At 40.3% G+C, this 22,371-nt stretch overlaps 1 protein-coding gene and 1 non-coding gene across 9 annotated transcripts in view; both read right to left on the reverse strand.

The window, feature by feature from the left end:
* ULK4 (unc-51 like kinase 4) overlaps positions 1-22,371 on the reverse strand; it is a 703,273-nt gene that overhangs the window by 637,111 nt on the left and 43,791 nt on the right. For all 8 annotated transcript variants that reach the window (XM_030935299.1, XM_030935309.1, XM_010374299.2 and 5 more), the window contains 6 exons: positions 20,148-20,223; positions 17,266-17,358; positions 15,701-15,825; positions 15,477-15,546; positions 11,678-11,771; positions 2,552-2,656 (listed from right to left, as the gene is read on the reverse strand). In XM_030935299.1, the coding sequence (XP_030791159.1) occupies positions 2,552-2,656; positions 11,678-11,771; positions 15,477-15,546; positions 15,701-15,825; positions 17,266-17,358; positions 20,148-20,223 (563 nt within the window). The remainder of the gene's footprint in view (positions 1-2,551; positions 2,657-11,677; positions 11,772-15,476; positions 15,547-15,700; positions 15,826-17,265; positions 17,359-20,147; positions 20,224-22,371) is intronic.
* On the reverse strand, positions 959-1,091 carry LOC115892169. Its single transcript, XR_004052050.1, has one exon. It is a non-coding gene; the product is annotated as a U8 small nucleolar RNA (small nucleolar RNA).

Raw genomic sequence — 22,371 nt, forward strand, 5'->3', positions numbered from 1 at the left:
GTATGAATTGGAAAGTGCACAACTTATTTGAGAAATGTGAAGAAACCATGTAGTTGGATCCATGAGTTTAGGACAGCCAGATACTTCATCTTGAGACTTTTAATCAAAAATTCAACCATCATTTCCATACCTAACTTCTGCAACACTTCTATATACAATATTTTTAAACCCTTTACTAATTAAGTAACCAGCATTACTGTATTTACTGTAGTAATCTTACTAAAATGCATATTCTCATTCTAATCTCATAATCCAAATTCATAATCTCATTCTAATCATGAGAAACCCTCAGACAAACCTAAATTAAGGGACATTCTACAAAACACCCAACCAGTTACTCTTCAAAGTGTGAAGGACTTGAGTCATACGTTTTATAACATGTATTACAAAAAAATACAAAGGACAGGCACGGTGGCTCACGCCTGTAATCCCAGCACCTTGGGAGTCCTAGGCATGTGGATCATGAGGTCAGGAGTTCAAGACCAGCCTGGCCAACATGGTGAAACTTCATCTCTACTAAAACTACAAAAATTAGCCAGGCATGGTGGCAGGTGCCTATAATCCCAGCAACTCAGGAGGCTGAGGCAGGAAAATAGCTTGAACCCGGGTGGCAGAGGTTGCAGTGAGCCGAGATCACGCCACGCTACTGCACTCCAGCCTTGGTGACACAGTGAGACTCCATCTCAAAAAAAAAAAAAAAAAAAAAAAAAGACAAAGTGTCAAGGTCATGAAAGACAAGAAAGGTCTGAGAAATTCTGACAAGGCCATGAAAGACTAGGACAGACTATACGAGACTAAGGAGGCATAACAACTAACTGTAATGTGGGATCCTGGAACAAAAAAAAAAAAGAACATTAGAGGCAACTGATAAAATTCAAATAAGTTTGGTAGTTTAGTTAATAGCACTATACTCATGTTTTTTGTTTTTTGTTTTTTTTCCTTTTCTTTTTCAGGAAGAATTAGAAAGGAGCAACCAGGGTATTGCAAGCCCTCATTACACAGAGATATTAATCAAGTATTATGCAACTCCAATTACCACATTCTACTGCCCTCCACAAGGAGGAACAGATAAGGATTATCCCGCCTGACTAACGTTATACTAATGTTAATTCCCAGGTTTTGCAAACTATACTAAAGACCTATGAGATGCGAACATTAAGAGCAGCTGGGCGAAAGGTATATAGGAACTCTCAATTATTTTTGAACTTTTTCTCTAAGACTAAAAGTTTAAAATTAAAAGTTAAACACAAAAATTTCTATTGATTAAGGCTTCCCAGAAACTATCAGATATGGTTATAAGAGGGAAAAAAGAAACACAGAATATTGTCTAAAGCAAGCTTGTCCAACCCGCAGCCCATGGGCTGCATGCAGCCCAAGACGGCTTTGAATATGGCCCAACACAAATTCATAAACTTTCTCAAAACATCGTAAGATTTTTTTGCAATTTTTTTTTTGTTTTTTAGTTCATCAGTTATCATTAGTGCATTTCATGTGTGGCCCAAGACAATTCTTCCAGTGTGGCCCAGGGAAGCCAAAAGATTGGACACCCCTGATAAAGATAACACAAATTGTTCTAGAAAGTCCAATTTGAAAATGCCCCAATGCACATCAAACTTAGCATAATAAAGTTACTCTGCCAGACATACGAACTCACAAAAAGAATTAGCTCCATTATGAAAAACAGCTAAATAATCTATATGAAATGCTGTCTATCTAGAAAATAAAAATGAATCCAAGAACCCTTATGGTCTAAACCACAGTAATGTTCCCAATGAGATAAGAAAAAACAGTCATGAATTAATACAGAAAAAGACATTGAAAAAGGAAAAAGAAGCAGGAAAATTAAAATAGAGAATAAGTAGTGGAATGTGAGTATGTTGGGGAGCTGGAAGTCAAGACAAAACAGAGGGACTTAGAAATGAATTTGTTTTTTAAAACAGATACTCATTATCCCCTAGCAATAAAGTATTATATTCCAAAAGACAAGAAGCAAAAAAACTCACACTGGTTTAGAAGTACATTGTGAACTATGATTCCTCAAGCTCCCATAATGTCTCCCCACCATCTCCCCTGCAGTCTTAACAACCTGTGAGAGGGTAGGGCTTCTGTGTGATATGCCTACCCAGCCCAGCCTGGTGAGCAGTGCCCTCTGACTGCTTCTGCCTTCAAAATACATCAGAGACTAGAATATTTAGAGTGATTCACATTAGCACGTATGGAGAAACAAAGGGACGGAGAGCTAAGGTCTGAGGTCAGGAGGCTGGCAACCCCTCCATGGCATGTGGAAGAAAGCAGTGGTGAGAGGCAGAGCTGACTTATTCAAAACAGAGGGGAGAAAACTTAGAACTCCAGTGAAGTGGAAGTGAAGGCAGAGGAAAGGGTTGCAGACAGAGCGGGAGCGGGAAATGCAGACATGCAGCACAAATGAAACAGAAGCAGACAAGAGAAACAGGAAAGATTAGACAGTAAATAATATTCTGAATGAAAATCTCATGCAGATTTTAGATCTCAGTAAAGTCTACAACTCAGTTGTTAGAGTATCTTTCCACACCTTTGGATTGTCGATAATGGGGGTGACAACAAGATCTGAGTCTGTGTAGATAAGCTCTCTCATCTGGGATTCCAGGTCCTGCTGACTCAGGTGTCCAGTTGCAATCTGAAATGAGAACAAAAATTAGACTTTGTTTCTGTGACTAATGTAGATCTTTAAAACACAGAACTAATAAGATGCTGAGGAAGACAACACTGTAAAATATCACCTATATCAATGTACTTCAACTGCTATTCAAGATGCTTGTAGTCTTATTTGATTTTCACAAAAATCCTAAACTGTAGGCACCATCATTCCCATTTTACAGATAAAAATATAAAACTCTGAGAAAGTAACTGAATTGCTCATGTTACCACTAAGGCTGGCTAGGACTAGAAAAAAGATCTTTACAATTCAATGTTCTAAACTGTGATGAGGCAAATTGGTTTTTTTGTTACCAGCATGGCTTTTTTTTTTTTTTTTTTTTTTTTTTTGAGATAGAGTCTCACTCTGTCACACAGGCTAGAGTGCAGTGGCACAATCTCGGCTCACTGCAACCTCTGCCTCTCGGGTTCAAGCGATTCTCCTGCTTCAGCCTCCCAAGTAGTGAAATTACTGGTGCATGCCACCACGCCCAGCTAATTTTTATATTTTCAGTAGAGTCAGGGGTTTCACCATGTTGGTCAGGCTGGTCTCGAACTCCTCATCTCAGGAGTTCTCAGGTGATCTGCCTGCCTTGGCTTCCCAAAGTGCTGGGATTACAGGCATGAGCCATGTGCCTAACCCACAGCTTTATTTTTCATTCACAGAATGCTAATCAATTTACTTCTGCTTTACAGAATATTCAATGTGAAGTTGAAGCTATAACATAAAAAAATTTTCAAACTTAAATACAGACCTGTTACCTAAGTGTTAAACCTCAATTATTTATTAAGCCTAGTTAGAGCTGATACATAATGAAATGAATCAGCAGACAGTCACCATCAGTTATTCCTCTGAGATGGTTCTTTGTGCTCTATTTAAACATAATTTGTATTCCTAGTGTTACACCTCAGTATTTCCCATCAGGAAAAAAAGAGAGAGAGAGAGAGAGGGAGAGAGGGAGAGAGGGAGAGAGGGAGAGAGGGAGAGAGAGAGAGAGAGAGAGAGAGAGAGAGAAATTTATGCTTAAGAACCTTAAAAGAAACAATGATTAGCAAACTAAATAAAACAGAAAAGCAAATCAGTGAAGTAAGGAATAAGGAAAATAAAGTATCCAAAACTGAATGAGGAAGGGGCATGGATAAAGGAACAGAGGAGTTAGCTAAGAAAGTTCTGGAAACCCAAGCTGCCCCTTGCAACTCAGACGAAAGACATAAGAAAACACACAAAGAGGCCAGGCGTGGTGGCTCACCCCTGTAATCCCAGCACTTTGGGAGGCTGAGGTGGGCAGATCATGAGGTCAGGAGTTTGAGACCAGCCTGACCAACATGGGAAACACCATCTCTACTAAAAATACAAAGATTAGCCAGGAGTGGTAGCATGCGCCTGTACTCCCAGCTACTCAGGGGGCTGAGGCAGGAGGATCGCTTGAACCTGGGAGGCGGAGGTTGCAGTGAGCCGAGATCACACCACCACACTCCAGCCTAGGTGACAGAGCGAGACTACGTTAAAAAAAAAAAAAAAAACCCACAAAGAATGAAGAGGAAGTTTGTTTAAAACAAGAAAATCTAAGTTTAAGAACATGGACTTTCAATTAAAGAGAAAAAAAAAAGACAGATGGACTTTCATGGCAAAAAGACAGGGATAAACTCACATTGCCAAAAAAAAAAGATGGACTTTCAAGGCAAAAAGACAGGGGTAAACTTTCATTGCCGCTTGTTAATTATGTGCTCTTTGGGAAGTTAAAGAAAAAAGCTTTGTTTTCTTTATCTATAACAAAGATTAAAATGAACAAGCTTTCAGGTTTGTGAAGAATAAACATAAAGCATTTAAAACAATGCCTGGCACTGCTTGAGAGAAGACAGTGATAGTTTATCAAGACATTTAAATATATACATCATACTTGCTTCAGTGGAGAATGGATAGAGGGGAGCAATGGAGAACTGAGGGGACCAGTTAGCAGGTTACTGCAAAGCCTGGATGGAAAAGATGGTGTCTTGAGCGAGGAAGGTGGCAAAGGAAAGGAAAGAAGTCAATGATAGAGCAAAGGGCTGGATATCCCTGCTGATTTAACACAGAGGAGGAACCGCTAGTAAATTATATTAGTCCGTAAAGTAAGACATCAATATTTGAAAGAGGTGGCCAAATTATCTTTACATATAGATGATATAACTGAACATCCAAAAAGCCAAAATTAATCAATGGGAAAACTATTCGAAATAATGTAAGAATTAGGCCAGGCATGGTGGCTCACGCCTGTAATCCCAGCACTTTGGGAGGCCGAGGTAGGTGGATCACCCGTGGCCAGGAATTCGAGACCAGTCTGGCCAAAATGGTGAAACCCCATCTCTCCTAAAAATACAAAAATTAGCTGGGCTTGGTGGCAGGTGCCTGTGGTCCCAGCTACTCAGGAGGCTGAGGCAGGACAATCACTTGAACCTGGGAGGCAGAGGCTGCAATGAGCCAAGATCATGCCACTGCACTCCAGCCTGGGCAACAGAGCAAGACTCTGTCTCAAAGGAAAAAAAAAAAAAAAATAAGATTAGTAAGGTGGACCAATTAAAAAACTGTATGCAAAAATTAATTTCCTATAGGTAAATTGAATGTATGCACAAATGCCAAGTTATAACAAATATCCCACTCACAATAGCAAAAATATATAAAATAAATTGCTCAGGAATAAACTAAATGATCAATAATTGCAATCAAACCATAATCATTAAATGAAAATAACTGTTACAAAATTATACTCCCTTGTTTCAAAATGAACATATATGTATAGAACCAGAAGTAGTAGTATCAAAATGTATGAGATGGTATGAGATGTATGAGGTTACAGTGAACTACAATCCTACGATCACGCCACTGCACTCCAGCCTGGGCAACAGGCACTCAAAAAAAAAAAAAATGTAATCAGTGTTTACTCAGGAATTACATAGTAAATAATTTTTCTATTTTCTTTGTCCTCTTTTACATTTTACAAGTTTTCTACAATTATATATGTTTTGTAATTGAATAAAAAGTGTCACTTAAAAATTATAAAACATAAGGCCAAGCACAGTGGCTCACAACTGTAATCCCAGCTCTTTGGGAGGCCAAGGCTGGCAGATCACTTGAGTCCAGGAGTTTGAGATCAGCCTGGGCAACATGGGGAAACCTCTACTAAAATTACAAAAGATTAGCCAGGCATGGCGGCGCACACTTGTAGTCGCAGCTACTCAGGAGGCTGAGACAAGAGAATCACCTAAGCCCGAGAAGTTGAGGCTGCAATGAGCCACAATCATGCCACTCCACTCCAGTCTGGGTGATAGGAGTGAGGCCCTGTCTCAAAAATAAATAAATAAATAAATAGAGATACATATGTAAAATAAGCTACCTTAGGTATTCACATTATTGATTATATTTCCTCCATACAATGATTATATACTCCTCTTTATAACCATCTGCCAGAAGAGCTTCAACATCTATCACATTTCAGAATGAATTTTTTAATTTACATTGATTTTCTATTTCACATAACCAAAAAATTAGCACAGTGAGATTTTATTATAATCCATTTATACTAAATTTCAAAGCAGAAATAAGCTTCACATGGTCCAAATACACTTCACATTACAACAAAATTGCAGTAAAAACTAAAAGCAATTATATTTGTCAAGCAACAAGTAGCATAAAAATAACTTAGAATTAATTCAAAGTAGTTCCGCATTCAACACAACTATGATTGAAAGAAATTAAAGGCCTAAATAAGTACAAATACATCCTGTGTTCGTGGAGGAAAACTTAACATTGTTAAAATGGCAGTACTTCCTAAATTAATCTACACATTCAATGCAACTGTGATTAAAATCCCAGCAGGCTCCTTTGCAGAAAATGACAAGCTGATCTTAAAATTCATATGGAAATACAAGTGACCCAGAACAGCCAAAACCACCTTAAAAATTTTTTTGGAGGATTCATACTTTCTGATTTCAAAGCTTACTAAACAGCTACAGTAATCAAGAGTGTGCCACTAGTATAAGAACAAATGAATAGATAACAGAATGGAATCCAGAAATAAACCTTTACATATACAATCAATCGATCTTCAATAAGAGTTCCAAGACAATTCAATGGTGAAAGAATAAGCTTTTCAACAGATAGTGCCAAGACAGCTGGATGTTTAGACGCAAAACAATGAAGTATACCCCCTACTTCATGCCACATGCAAAAATTAACTCAAATGGATAAAATAGCTAAATCTAAGAGATATTAATAAAACTATAAAACTCTTAAGAGAAAACATAGGCAGAAACCTTTGTGACCTTGGAGTAGCAATTGTTTTTTTAGATATTACACCAAAAGCACAAGCAGCCAAAAAACACAAACGAAGAAAGATAAATAGGACTATATCAAAATTTAAAACTTTCGTGCTTCAAAGGATACCATCAAGAAAGAAAAAAGACAATCCAGAAAAAGGGAGAAAATTGTTATAACTCCTATCTAGAATATGTAAAAAATTCTTAACTAAATAATAAAGAGATAAATAACCCAATTAAAAATAGGTTAAATTTTTGAATAAATGTTTCTCCAAAGAAAATAGACAAATGAAGGCCGGGCGTAGTGGCTCAAGCCTGTAATCCTAGCACTTCGGGAGGCCAAAACGGGCGGATCACGAGGTCAGGAGATCGAGACCATCCTGGCTAACACGGTGAAACCCTGTCTCTTACTAAAAAATACAAAAAACTAGCCGGGTGAGGTGGCGGGCGCCTGTAGTCCCAGCTACGCGGGAGGCTGAGGCAGGAGAATGGCGTAAACCCGGAAGGCGGAGCTTGCAGTGAGCTGAGATCCGGCCACTGCACTCCAGCCTGGGCGACAGAGCGAGACTCCGTCTCAAAAAAAAAAAAAAGAAAGAAAATAGACAAATGACCAATAAACACATAAAAAGATACACAACATCATTAGCCATCAGGTAAATGCAAATAAAAACCACTAAGACATAGAAATTCACACCTACTAGCTGGGCGCGGTGGCTCACGCCTGTAATCCAAACACTTGGGGAGGCGGAGACAGGTGGATCATTTGAGGTCAGGAGTTCGAGACTAGTCTGGCCAACATGGTGAAACCTTGTCTCTACAAAATACAAAAATTAGCCAGGTGGGCCAGGCCTGGTGGCTCACACCCGTAATCCCAGCACTTTGGGAGTTTGAGGCAGGCAGATCACAAGGTCAGGAGATCGAGACCATCCTGGCTAACACGGTGAAACCCCATCTCTACTAAAAATACAAAAAATTAGCCATGCATGGTGGCGGGCACCTGTAGTCCCAGCTACTCGCGAGGCTGAGGCAGGAGAATGGCATGAACCCAGGAGGCGGAGCTTGCAGTTAGCCGAGATTGTGCCACTGCACTCCAGCCTGGGCGACACTGCAAGACTCCATCTCAAAAAAAAAAAAAAAATTAGCCAGGTGGTAGTGGCACGTGCCTGTAATTCCAGCTACTTGGGAGGCTGAGGCAGAAGAATTGCTTGAGACTGGGAGACAGAGGTTGCAGTGAGCCAAGATCGTGCCACTGCACTCCAGACTGGATGACAGAGTGAGACCCTGTCTCAATCAATCAATCAATCAATCAATGGAATTTCACACCTGCTAGATGTGAAATAGAATGGCTATCACAAGAAAGACAGGCAATGCAGCACCATTCACAATAGCCAATAGGTGCATGCAACCCGAGAAATCATCAACAGATGAAAAGATAACAAAGCATATTAAACACACACAAGGGAATATTATTCAGCCTTTAAAAAATGAAATTCTGGGCTGGGTGCGGTGGCTCAAGCCTGTAATCCCAGCACTTTGGGAGGCCGAGACGGGCGGATCACGAGGTGAGGAGATCGAGACCATCCTGGCTAACACGGTGAAACCCCGTCTCTACTAAAAAAAAAAAAAATACAAAAAAAACTAGCCGGGCAAGGTGGCGGGCGCCTATAGTCCCAGCTACTCTGGAGGCTGAGGCAGGAGAATGGCATGAAGCCGGGAGGCGGAGCTTGCAGTGAGCTGAGATCCGGCCGCTGCACTCCAGCCTGGGCGACAGAGCAAGACTCCGTCTCAAAAAAAAAAAAAAAAAAAAAAATGAAATTCTGGCACATGCTACAACATGGATGACATTATGCTAAGTGAAATAAGCCAGGCACAAAAGTACAAATACTATATGAGACCACTTTTTTTTTTTTTTTTTTTTTGAGACTGAGTCTTGCTCTGTCACCAGGCTGGAGTGCAGTGGCACAATCTTGGATCACTGTAACCTCCGCCTCCTGGTTCAAGCAATTCTCCTGCCTCAGGTTCCTGAGTAGCTGGGACTACAGGCACATGCCACCATGTCCAGCTAATTTTTGTATTTTTAGCAGAGACACAGTTTCACCATGTTGGCCAGGATGGTCTGGATCTCTTGACTTTGTGATCCACCTGCCTCAGCCTCCCAAAGTGCTGGGATTACAGGCATGAGTCACCGCGCCCAGCCTATATGAGACCACTTATGCCAGCGGTCCCCAAATTTTTTGGCATCAGGAACCAGTTTTGCGGAAGACAATTTTTCCACAGACAAGGTTGGGGGAGATGATTTTGAGATGATTCAAGTGAATTACATTTACTGGGCACTTTATTTCTGTTATTATTACACTGTAATATATAATGAAATAATTATACAACTCACTATGATATAGAATCAGTGGGAGCCCTGAGCTTGTTTTCCTACAACTAGACAGTCCCATCTGGGGGTGATGGGAGACAGTGACAGATCATCAGGCATTAGATTTTCATAAGGAGCACGCAACCTAGATTCCTCACATGCACAGTTCACAGCAGGATTCATGCTCCTATGAGAATCTAATGCAACCGCTCCTCTGACGGGGGCAGAACTCAGACAATAATGTAGGTGTAGATTGAGAGCAGCTGTAAATACAGATGATGCATCACTCACTTGCCTGCCACTCACTTCCTGCTCTGTGGCCTGGTTCCTAAGAGGCCACAGACTAGCAGCAGTCCATGGCCAGGGGGTTGAAGACCCCTGACTTATGCAATGGACCTAGAATAGGCACATTCATAGAGGCAGAAGGTATAATAGTGGTTACCAGGGGCTAACAGTAATGGGAAATGGGCAGTTATTATTTGATGGGGACAGAGTTTCAATTTGGGATGACTAAAATTTTCTGGAGATAGATGGTAGAAATAGTTGCGCAACAATATGAATGTACTTAATTCCACTTGAACTATATATTTAGAAATGATTTAAAATAGTACATTTTATGTAATGCATTTTTTACTACATTTTTTAAGACAATACCAAATGTTATTGAGAATATGTAAAAATTGATACCCTCATACACTGCTGGTTAGAACGTAAAATGGTGCAGATGCTTTGAAAAACAGTTTGACAATTCTTCAAAAAGTTAAGGCCAGGTGCAATGGCTCACATCTGGCACACCAGCACTTTGGGAGGCTGAGATAGGAGCATCACTTGAGCTCAGAAGTTTGAGCTTAGGCAAAATAGAGGGACCCTGTCTTTACAAACAATTTTTTGTGAACTTAGCCAGGTGTGGTGGCATATGCCTGTAGTTCCAGGTACTTGGCAGACTGAGGCAGGACAACCACTGGAGCCAAGGAGGTCCAGACTGCAGTGAGCTATGATTGTACCACTGTACTCCAGCCTGGGTGACAGAGGGAAACATTATCTCAAAAACAAAAAGTTAAACAAGGAGTTAACACATGACACAGCAATTCTACTCCCAAATATTCACCAACTGATGACTAGAAAAAAAAAGATGTTGTATACACAACAAATTATTTGACAATAAAAAGGAATCTAGTACTGATACATGCTACAACTTGGATGAACCTTGAACATATATGTTAAACAGGCCAGGTGCGGTGTCTCATGCCTGTAATCCCAGCACTAGGGGAGGCCGAGGCGAGTGGATCATGAGGTCAAGAGATCGAGACCATCCTGATCAACATGGTGAAACCCCGTCTCTACTAAAAATACAAAAATTAGCTGGACGTGGTGACACACGCCTGTAGTCCCAGCTACTTGGTAGGCTGAGGCAGGAGAATTGCTTGAATCCGGTAGGCACAGGTTGCAGTGAGCCGAGGTTGCGCCACTGCACTCCAGCCTGGCGACAGAGCAAGACTCCATCTCAAAAAAAAAAAAAAAAAACAAAGAAGACATATGCTAAGTGGAAAAAGCTAGTAACAAAAGATCACATATTGTTGATTCCATTTATATAAAATGCACAGAACAAGTAAAATAATAAAGACAAAACATATACTGTGGTTGCCTAGTACCAGCATGGAAAAGAACTGGAGAAACATGGGGTGGCAGGGGGCAGTGACTGCTAACGGTAGTTTCTTTGTTGGGTGATGGCAGAATTCTAAAACTGTGGTGATGGTTGCACACCTCTGAAAATGTTACAGGTCCCTGAATTGTACCTTTTTTTTTTCTTTTAAAGAGGTGGGTCTCACTCTGTCACCCAGGCTGGAGTGCAGTGGCGCCGTCATAGCTCACTGCAGCATCAAACTCCAGGGCTCAAGAAACCCTTCCACTTCAGCTTCCCATGTGGCTAGGGCTACAGGTGTGCACCACCAAACCCAGCTCATGTTTTTTATTTTTTGTGAGGACAGGGTCTCGCTATGTTGGCCAGGCTGGTCTCAAACTCCTGGCCTCAAGTGATCCTCTTGCCTCAGCCTCCCAAAGTGCAAGATTTACAATTCACACCCAGCCTGAATTGTTCACCTTAAATAGGTGAATTGTATGGTATGTCAACTGTATCTCAAGGAAAGTCCTACCAAAAAGAACTATGAAGCAACTAAATGGGATATCTCTCTCAGAGAACATACAAGAAAAATCCATAATGATCAGGAAAGATGACCTTATTGTAAATTTTTTATTTATAAACATAAGTCATTTACCAACTTACAATTATTCTTTTGAGCTTCTACATCTTACGTAGAAAGAAAATTTCCCAAGTCCGCTCACCTTGGTCAGAGAAGTCTTCTGTGGTGAACAATGAGTCATATCCTCACCAGGACTTACTTCCACTGCAGTGCTAGTTCTGGGAGTAGGACGAGAACTGAAAAATACATACCAGTTAACATTATTCAGATTCCAGAAAGGTTATTCTCTGTTTACTATTTTCTGGAAGAAAATATATCTCATGAAAAATGGTAGAGTATGATGATTCCATATGCTCTCACTAAAAAAGTCTAGATCTAATTTGTGTTTATATAATTTTTATAACTGCTATTAATTTCCTGGCTAATGTATTATTTCTTTTATTTACACTTTCCATGCCATACACAGTATTTTCTTTTTTAACTAGAAACCTTCAAGTATTAATTTTTATAAATGTCTTCCAGTATAGGCAGGATTAACATAAATAAAATACATCAGATATTCTACAAAGAATGAAAAATATTTGTAGCTGTATATCAGAAAATACTTGAAAAGGAAATTACCCTGGCACCTATTTTTTTTTTTTTTTTTTTTTTTTTTTTTTTTTTTTTTTGAGACGGAGTCTGGCTCTGTCACCCAGGCTGGAGTGCGGTGGCCGGATCTCAGCTCACTGCAAGCTCCGCCTCCCAGGTTCACGCCATTCTCCTGCCTCCGCCTCCCAAGTAGCTGGGACTACAGGTGCCCGCCTCGTCGCCCGGCTAGTTTTTTGTATTCTTTAGTAGAGACGGGGTTTCGCCGTATTAGCCAGGATGGTCTCGATCTCCTGACCTTGTGATCTGCCCGTCTCGGCCTCCCAAAGTTGGGCTGGCACCTATTTAAAATAAGTAACAAGGAAGTTACAATCCTTATCTATTTGTAATGATTCCTCCTACACGTATAAATGCCTGCCATACCGTATGGGCCACTGTACTTTTCCTGGATCCATGGTTTTGAGCTTTTCACTTTTTTTTTTTTTTTTTTTTTTGAGATGGAGTCTTGCTCTGTTGCCCAGGCTGGAGTGCAGTGGCGCAATCTCGGCTCACTGCAACCTCCACCTCCCGGGTTCAAGCGATTCTCGTGCCTTAGCCTCCCAGGCGCCCGCCACTGCACCTGGCTAATTTTTGTATTTTTAGTAGAGACAGGGTTTCACCATCTTGGCCAGACTGGTCTTGAACTCCTTACCTCATGATCTACCTGCCTCAGCCTCCCAAAGTGCAGGGATTACAGGCATGAGCCACTGCGCCTGGCCTGAGCTTCTCACATTCTAAGAAATCTTTCCCATCAGATCATTAATATTTTTTAATTATTTCCTTCAGGGCCGAGTGCAGTGGCTCACTCCTGTAATCCCAGCACTTTGGGAGGCCGAGGCACTCAGATCACTTGAGGTAAGGAGTTTGAGACCAGTCTGGCCAATATGGCAAAACCCCGTTTCTACTAAAAATACAAAAATTAGCCAGGCATGGTAGCAGGCACCTATAATCCCAGCTACTAGGGAGGCTGAGACAGGAGGATCACTTGAACTCAGGAGGCAGAGATTGCAGTGAGCCAAGTTCAAGCCACTGTACTCCAGCCTGGGTGACAAAGTGACACTCCATCTCGGGGAAAGAAAAAAAAAAGCCCAGCATGGTGGTGCATGCCTGTAGTCCCAACTACTTGGGGGGCTGGGGCAGGAGAATAGCTTAAACAGGGGAGGTGAAGGTTGCAGTGAGCCAAGACCGAACCACTGCACTCCAGCCTGGACAATAGAGCAAGACTCCATCCATCTCAAGGGAAAAAAAAATTATCATCTTCAAATTCCCAAGTATCAAGATCCTCAACTCTCATTCACTTATCTGTTGATCCCTTCATTAAACATATACTTACATAGTACATAAAATATGAATACCAGAAATTGTATGAGGTTCTAAAAAGTTAAATTTAAAGTGTATAAAATGGGCCAGGTGCTGTGGCTCAGGCCTATAATCTCAGCACTTTGAGAGGCCAAGGTGGGCAGATCACCTGAGCTCAGGAGTTCGAGACCAGCTGGGCAACTTGGGGAAACCCCGTCTCTACTAAAAATACAAAAAAAATTAGCCAAGCATGGTGGTGCATGCCTGTAATCCCTGCCACTTGGGAGGCTGAGGCATAAGAATCACTTGAACCAGGGAGGCAGAGGCTGCAGTGAGCCAAGATCACGCCACTGCACTCTAGCCTGGGCAACAGAGCAAGAGTCTGTCTCAAAAAAATAAATAAGTAAATAAATAAATAATAAAATGTGTAAAACGTATATAGATAAACATACATTACATTTAAATATGGGTAAAACATATCAGGAATTTTAATTTATCATTATAACCCCTATTTCATGAAATAAAACTATTTCTCTCTGTTACAAAATATTTTAAATACTTTTAATATTTACATACTACTAAATTTTTTTTTTTTTTTTTTTTTGAGATGGCGTTGCCCTCTTGTTGCCCAGGCTGGGGTGCAACGGCGCAATCTCAGCTCATTGCAACCTCCACCTCCTGGGTTCAAGTGATTCTTCCTGCCTCAGCCTCCCAAGTAGCTGGGATTACAGACACCCACCAGCACACCGGGCTAATTTTTTTTTTCTTTAGTAGAGACGGGGTTTCACCATGTTGGCCAGGCTTGTCTCAATCTCCTGACCCCAGGTAATCTGCCCGCCTCAGCCTCCCGAAGTGCTGGGATTACAGTCATCAGCCACCGAGCCCAGCCCATACTACTAAATTTTTTAATGCATTGGTCCTAGTCACTTTAAGATATCATTCTGACTTTAATTATTTCAGTGATTACAAACATTATTTAAGCCTTCCATATAGAAAAGTAAAAGAAAGGCTGGGCACAATGGCTCATGCCTATAATCGCAGTACTCTGGGAGGCCTAGGCGGGCGGATCACTTGAGATCAGTTCAAGACCAGGCTGGCCAACATGGTGAAATCCCGTCTCTACTGAAAATACAAAAATTAGCCAGGTGAGGTGGTGGGCCCCTGTAGTCCCAGCTACTCGGGAGACTGAGGCAGGAGAATCACCTGAACCTGGGAGGTGGAGGCTGCAGTGAGCCAAGAACACGCCACTGTAATCTAGCCTGGACAACAGAACAAGACTCCATCTCAAAAAAATAAAATAAAATAAAAATAAACTAAAGAATAAAAAAACGATTTAAAGAAAAACAGAACCTCTTCTTTTCTGTAAGTATTTACCCAAATAGAAAAGATTTTGCCTTCAAAGCATTAACAACAACAACAACAAAAACTGGGTACATTGGCAGGCAGATGGCTCAAGCCCAGGAGTTCAAGACCAGCCTGAGCAATATGGCAAAACACCGTCTCTACAAAAAAATTAGCCAGGCATGGTGTCACACATCTGTAATCACAGCTACTCAGGAGGCTGAAGTGGCAAGATCACTTGAATCCAGGAGGCAGAGGTTACAAAGAACCAAGATCACTCCACTGCACTCCAGTCTCGGCAACAGAGGGAGATCTTGTCTCAAAAACAAAACAAAACAAACAACCTGGACTTCTGAAATTTTAAGTTCAATTCTATTTTAAGTTAAAGAACAAAATGAAGAGGCATTAAGTCTTACAAATGGAAATAATGAGTTGCTTTGGTAAAAAATAAGTTGGTTTGTTTAAAAATTTTCAAAAATCCCATATATAGCAAAATCTACATTTCACTGGCCACCACCTAACTGTAACTTTGAAATTGGAGAGTGAAACTGGAATTTGGCACTAAAATCCCTGTTCTTTATCTCTGTGTAACATGGTTTGCACCAAGATAGCAGATGCTTTAAGAAAATTTAACTTTTGTCTCACATTGATCCCTCTTTTTTCATTTTACCTACCTGAGAAGAAACATGGATTCATTCAACTGACCCTCAAGAGTACTCTTAGGCCGAAACTCAGTTGGATTTTCTGTAGCGGGAAAGTAATATGTTACACAGAAAAGAACAAAAATATCATATGCAAGGCATAACATACACAAAGATTTAAAGGGACATAACATTGAAATTAGGAACTCTCTCAAACAACAATATAAGTAGCATGAATGTGCTCAAATAAAACTTACCTAGTCTGAAAGAGTGGCCTAGTGGTTGACCACTCTTGTGCCCTTTTGTTTGTCTACTCTGAGCGTTCTGCAAAAGCTCCTTGGAATCTTGTGGCCCAGAACACTCCATTGTGTTTCTGCTATTACTGGAGAAAACCAACACAATCAAACTTACTTTGGAGTTCTCTATAGTTTTGTGTTAGAAGAAGAGGTTGGAGAAGGTAATTAAACTACACATGACATTTAGCGAAGTTACAGAATCTCTTAACTTTATGCCTCCCTCATCCATATAGCCATCAAAGACTGGCAGGAAAGCTATGTCACTGTAGTCCCTCAAAATCCAGGCTAAAGCCAGGCGTGGTGGTGCACACCTATAATCCCAGTACTTTGGGGGGCTGAGGCAGATGGACCGCTTGAACTCAGAAGTTTGAGATCAGCCTGGGCAACATAGTGAGACCTTGTCTACACTTTTTTGTTGTTAACAAATTAAAAAAAACAAAAGATCCAGGCTGACAGATCAGGCATGGTGGCTCACACCTATAATCCCAGCACTTTGAGAGGTCTGGCCGGGCGCGGTGGCTCAAGCCTGTAATCCCAGCACTTTGGGAGGCCGAGACGGGTGGATCACGAGGTCAGGAGATCGAGACCATCCTGGCTAACATGGTGAAACCCCGTCTCTACTAAAAAATACAAAAAACTAGCCGGGCGAGGTGGCGGGCGCCTGTAGTCCCAGCTACTCGGGAGGCTGAGGCAGGAGAATGGCGTAAACCCGGGAGGCGGAGCTTGCAGTGAGCTGAGATCCGGCCACTGCACTCCAGCCTGGGCGACAGAGCGAGACTCCGTCTCAAAAAAAAAAAAAAAAAAAAAAAAGAGAGGTCACAGCAGGCAAATCACTTGAAGCCAGGAGTCTGAAACCAGCCTGGGCAAAATGGAGAAACCCTGTGTCTACTAAAAATACAATAATCAGCTGAGTGTGGTGGCGCACACCTATAGTCTCAGTTACTCAGGATGCTGAGGTGGGAGGATCACCTGAGCCCAGGGAGGTCAAGGCTGCAATGCACCATCATTGTACCACTATACTCCTGCCTAGGTGACAGAGTGAGACGTTGTCTCAAAAAAAAAAAAAAAATCCAGGCTAGAACTCCATTTTGACATTTTTCTTCCCAATTACCTCATCATGTGGTAAATTACCACTGCTCTTCAACTTTGGATCTGGGAATAACACATATTACTTTTGCTAACATTTTGTTACCCAAAACAAGTCACATGACCACACCTAACTTAAAGGGGAGAAAAAAGATCCTACCATATACTTGGGAGGTGGGAAGCCAGATGTATTTGGTAACAGAACTAATGAGTATCATATTATATCAATGACTGAAGAATAACAACAGAAAATATGCAAAATCAAAAACACAAAAATATCATGAGTAAACTCCTCAAGCAACCCTTAATTAAACAAATGCTGGATTTTCTCCTACTACAAAAGCAGAGAAATTCAGGTCATTGATGTTGTATAAATAGAATAGTAATGGGCTTAAGTGTCCAGTAACTATGTCTTATACACAAAGGTAAGTGTATACTACCTGAGACTGAGATCTTCCATGCTTGATTCCTGATCTGCTCCAGCGAAAGCTTTCTTCCAAAATGAATGCTGCAGTAGCCTTGTCCAAGTTAATCTTTAAAAAAACACAAATGTTAAAACTCTACTTTAACATGATTTACCATGAAAAATTCCCAAGACATGTCCCAATTACACACATCGGATTTTACAATTTGTATCTCCTAAAGGTACATATGTACCTTTGAAATCATTTTATATTTTATTATTTCATTTTTGTATGCAATTAACCTCTTTTAGACAGCAAGATAAAAAGAAACAATTCAGAAGCCTTAAATGGTACAGAATGAAACAGTCTGATAAGCAAGCATTAGAAGTTTCAGGGTTCAAATTCCATAGAGTCTGGGTTCTCCAACCAGCGTAGGAAAAAGGGAATCGATAAATAATTTGAAGTTCTAAAGTAAATATATCAGATATCTATAATCCTGTCATCCTTTATTTGACAACAGAGGCAAGATTATTTTACTTACCCTGACTGACACATTTAAGTTTTGGAACTATTCTGTTAGAACTTCATTCAGAAATAAATAAGAATATCAGCCCAGGCGCGGTGGCTCATGCCTGTAATCCCAGCACTTTGGGAGGCCAAGGTGGGCAGATTGCTTGAGTCCAGGATTTCGAGATCAGCCTGGACAATGTGGCAAAACCCCATCTCTACAAAAAATACAAAAATTAGTTGGGTATGCTGGCCCACACCTATAATCCCAGCTACTTGGAAGGCTGAGATGGAAGAATCTCTTGAGCCTGGGAGGCAGAGGTTGCAGCAAGCCAAGATCACACCACTGCACTTCAGCTTGGGTGACAGAGTGAGACCCCGTCTCAGGAGGGGGTGCAGGGGCAGGGGAAGAATATCAGCTTCATAATCATATACATTCACATGTTGTTTAGGAATCAAAATAATCTTACCTAGCTAGTTCACCTGCATTAAAATGACTTTAGGCTGTATTTAAAACTCAGGCTCATTTTCAAAAGATTAAGTTTCACTACTAATACAGTATACCTGTAGGCATACCCACCAGAGTGGGAAAATTAAGCCTGACTGAAACTTTAAAACAAAAAAGAAAAAAATTTATAGTTGACTAATCACTCAAAACTTCTGTATAAAATAATATTATTCCCAATCAAAAGTAAAACGCAAATAATAGAATTTGCAACCACATATAACATTCCTTTACACAGAAAGCTCTTGTGGTTCACTAAAGGAGAAATAAAAATAGTCAACAAAGTAAAATTTATTTTCATCCATCAAACTGACAAAAATGTAGATCAACAAGGCACACTGCAGATGAGTGGGAGGGAAGGAGCTTTCTAACATATTGTCGCTGGGAATGTAAATCAGCACATATTCCTAGAATGTAGGAAATGTATCAAACTGTTTAAATGCTCTTAGCCTTTGGCAAGCCATTACACTTTAAGAAATTCACATGAAAGAGATAATTACCCAAGTAAACCCAAAAAAAATTTTTTAATTCACAAAAGAATATTTACTGTAACAACGTATATAATATTACAAATCAAGAGGCATTCTAAACGTTTACTTTTTTATAGGTAATTGTATGTACATTCTACAGCCATTTAAAATGACCAAGCAGCCAGGCACAGTGGCTCACACCTGTAATCCCAGCATTTTGGGAGGCTGAGGCAGGCGGAACTGCTTGAGGCCAGGAGTTCGAGACCAGCATGGCCAACATGGTGAAACCCCATCTCTACTAAAAACACAAAAATTAGCTGGGGATGGTGGCACGCACCTGAAATCCCAGTTACTCAGGAGGCTGAGGCATGAGAAATACTTGAACCCAGGAGGTGGAGGATGCAGTGAGCCAAGATTGCACCACTGCACTCCAGCCTGGGTGACAGAGCAAGACTCAGAAATGGAAATGGAAAAAATATGCATAATGTACCATGAGAGAAAAAAGTAGGTTATGGAGTGGTCCCATGTAAGCAAAAAATTATATAGCATAGGGTTATAAATGTAGGGATATGTAGATACAATCTCTTAAGTAAATTAGATATAGTTACATCCTATCAAAAGATGTCTGAAAAATTATCCACCAAAATAACACTAATGTTGAAAGCATTCTAATGTAAGCAAAGGATGTTTATCCTACAGCTTATACAAAAATCAGCATTTCCTTCTGCAGTTTTTAAAATATATTTAATAAAAGAGTGGATTCTTGTATATGCTACACTAAATTTATTCTCCATTTTATAAACTGAAACCTCCTCCCATCCCTGCATCCCAGTTATCTAGTGACAGAACCAGAACTAGAAACTAGTTGCTTGGGCCTCTTTCCCACTCTGGTCCACCTCCTCGCCTCCCCTACCCTGTGCCTCAACAATGATTTCTAACGCTGCCATCACTGACAAAAAATTCACAAAGTGTCTATTACCCTATCACTTAATATCCCCATTATGACAGGCTTGTCATAAAAACAGGTCACATTAAATATCACTCAGTTAACAGCACCTTAACTTGACAATATCATCCCTAGGTCAACAGTGAAACCGTTTTAGCCTGAAATACAAAATACAAGAAATGGCACTTCTTGGATTTGGGAATTATAAGAAAATTGGTCAACTACTTAATACATGAAAAGAGAAACTGACTTCAAAAATTCCTCATGATTAAAAACACCTGCAAACTGAGAGAAAAACTTTTAATCCGAAGTCAGACTTCTTTAAAAAATAATAATTTGAACAGCTATTTGTATATTAAGAACAGCACCATTTTAGAAGTACATAAAAGGGGGACAATATTCCACTATTTATTCCCATTAAAATACTGTCCCTTACTCCATCTACAGAACTCAAAAGAAAAAGAAAAAAAAATCGAAATACTGTCCCTACCTTTTTTGAGGATCTCTTTGAAGTAACCCATCAAGCAAATTAATAAAATCTGAAGAAGCTTTAGGACGAGAAGAATCTACAAACAAATTAATTTCCAAGAAAAAATGGTAAGTAGTAAATACATATCAATTTTATTTTTATCTCTTACATCAACATTTAAAGTAATAGTATTTTAAACACATAAATTATTATTAAGAGAACTCTAAATCCATTAACAACAATTACATCCTCCATTTGATGGGGCAGGATGGGGAGGTACAGAACACAAAGATTAAAAACATATTTTCCTAGATCACAAAAAAGAAATGTAAATCTCAAAAACTAAGTCTTAACAAACCTCTAAGCCTTCTCTTCACTGAACAATCCCAACAAGGATCACCAGCTTAACAAACTCAAACACTTGTCTTCAACTATTTTGGGGGGTTTTTTTGAGATAGTGTCTTGCTCTGTCACCCAGGCTAGAGTGCAGCGGCACGATCATGGTTCACTCCAGCCTCTACCTCCCAGGCTCAAGTGATCCTCTCACCCCAGCCTCCAGAGTAGTTGGGACTACAGGCATGTACCATCACGCCTAATTTTTGTTTATTTTTTGTAGAGATGGGGTCTCACTATGCTGCCTAAGTTAGTCTCAAACTCCTGGGCTCCAGTGATCCACCTGCCTTGGATCTCCTAAAGTGCTGGGATTACAAGTGTGAGCCACTATGCTCAGCTCCAACTTTTTTTTTTTTTTTTTTTTTTTTTTTGAGAAGGAGTTTCACTCTTGTTGCCCAGGCTGGAGTGCAATGGCACGATCTCGTTTCACTGCAACCTCTGCCTCCCAGGTACATGCGATTCTCCTGTCTCAGACTCCCAAGTAGCTCGGATTACAGGCATGTGCCACCATGCCTGGCTAATTTTTTTGTATTTAGTAGAGACAGGGTTTCACCATGATAGTCAGGCTGGTCACAAACTCCTGACCTCAGGTGATCCACCCACCTCGGCCTCCCAAAGTGCTAGGATTACAGGTGTGAGCCACCATGCGCAGCCCTAATTAACTATTAATTATACCTTATTCTTTGAAGTATTCCTAACTTGAACAACTTTGCATTACAATGTACTATGATTAGAATATTTGCAATCCAAAAGCAAAAATTGACAAATGGGATCTAATTAAACTAAAGAGCTTTTGCACAGCAAAAGAAACTACCATCAGAGTGAACAGGCAACCTACAGAATGGGAGAAAATTTTTGCAACCTACTCATCTGACAAAGGGCTAATATCCAGAATCTACAAAGAACTCAAACAAATATACGAGAAAAAAACAAACAACCCCATCAAAAAGTGGGGAAAGGATATGAACAGACATTTCTCAAAAGAAGATATTCATACAGCCAACAGACACATGAAAAAATGCTCATCATCACTCGCCATCAGAGAAATGCAAATCAAAACCACAATGAGATACCATCTCACACCAGTTAGAATGGCAATCATTAAGAAGTCAGGAAACAACAGGTGTTGGAGAGGATGTGGAGAAATAGGAACACTTTTACACTGTTGGTGGGATTGTAAACTAGTTCAACCATTATGGAAAACAGTATGGCAATTCCTCAAGGATCTAGAACTAGATGTACCATATGACCCAGCCATCCCACTACTGGGTATATACCCAAAGGATTATAAATTATTCTACTACAACGACACATGTACAGGTATGTTTATTGCGGCACTATTCACAATAGCAAAGACTTGGAATCAACCCCAATGTCCATCTGTGACAGACTGGATTAAGAAAATGTGGCACATATACACCATGGAATACTATGCAGCCATAAAAAAGGATGAGTTTGCGTCCTTTGTAGCGACATGGATGCAGCTGGAAACCATCATTCTTAGCAAACTATCACAAGAACAGAAAAAAACACCGCATGTTCTCACTCATAGGTGGGAACTGAACAATGAGATCACTTGGACTCGGGAAGGGGAACATCACGCACTGGGGCCTATCATGGGGAGGGGGGAGGGGGGAGGAGGGAGGGCTTGCATTGGGGAGTTATACAAGATATAAATGATGAATTGATGGGTGCTGACGAGTTGATGGGTGCAGCACACCAACATGGCATAAGTATACATGTGTAACAAACCTGCACGTTATGCACATGTACCCTAGAACTTAAAGTATAATAATAAATAAAAAAAAAAAAAAAAAACTATACAAAATTCTAAAAAAAAAAAAAAAAAAAA

The sequence above is a fragment of the Rhinopithecus roxellana genome, chromosome 1, assembly GCF_007565055.1.
Source record: "Rhinopithecus roxellana isolate Shanxi Qingling chromosome 1, ASM756505v1, whole genome shotgun sequence".
In the NCBI taxonomy this organism is placed as follows: Eukaryota; Metazoa; Chordata; class Mammalia; order Primates; family Cercopithecidae; genus Rhinopithecus; species Rhinopithecus roxellana.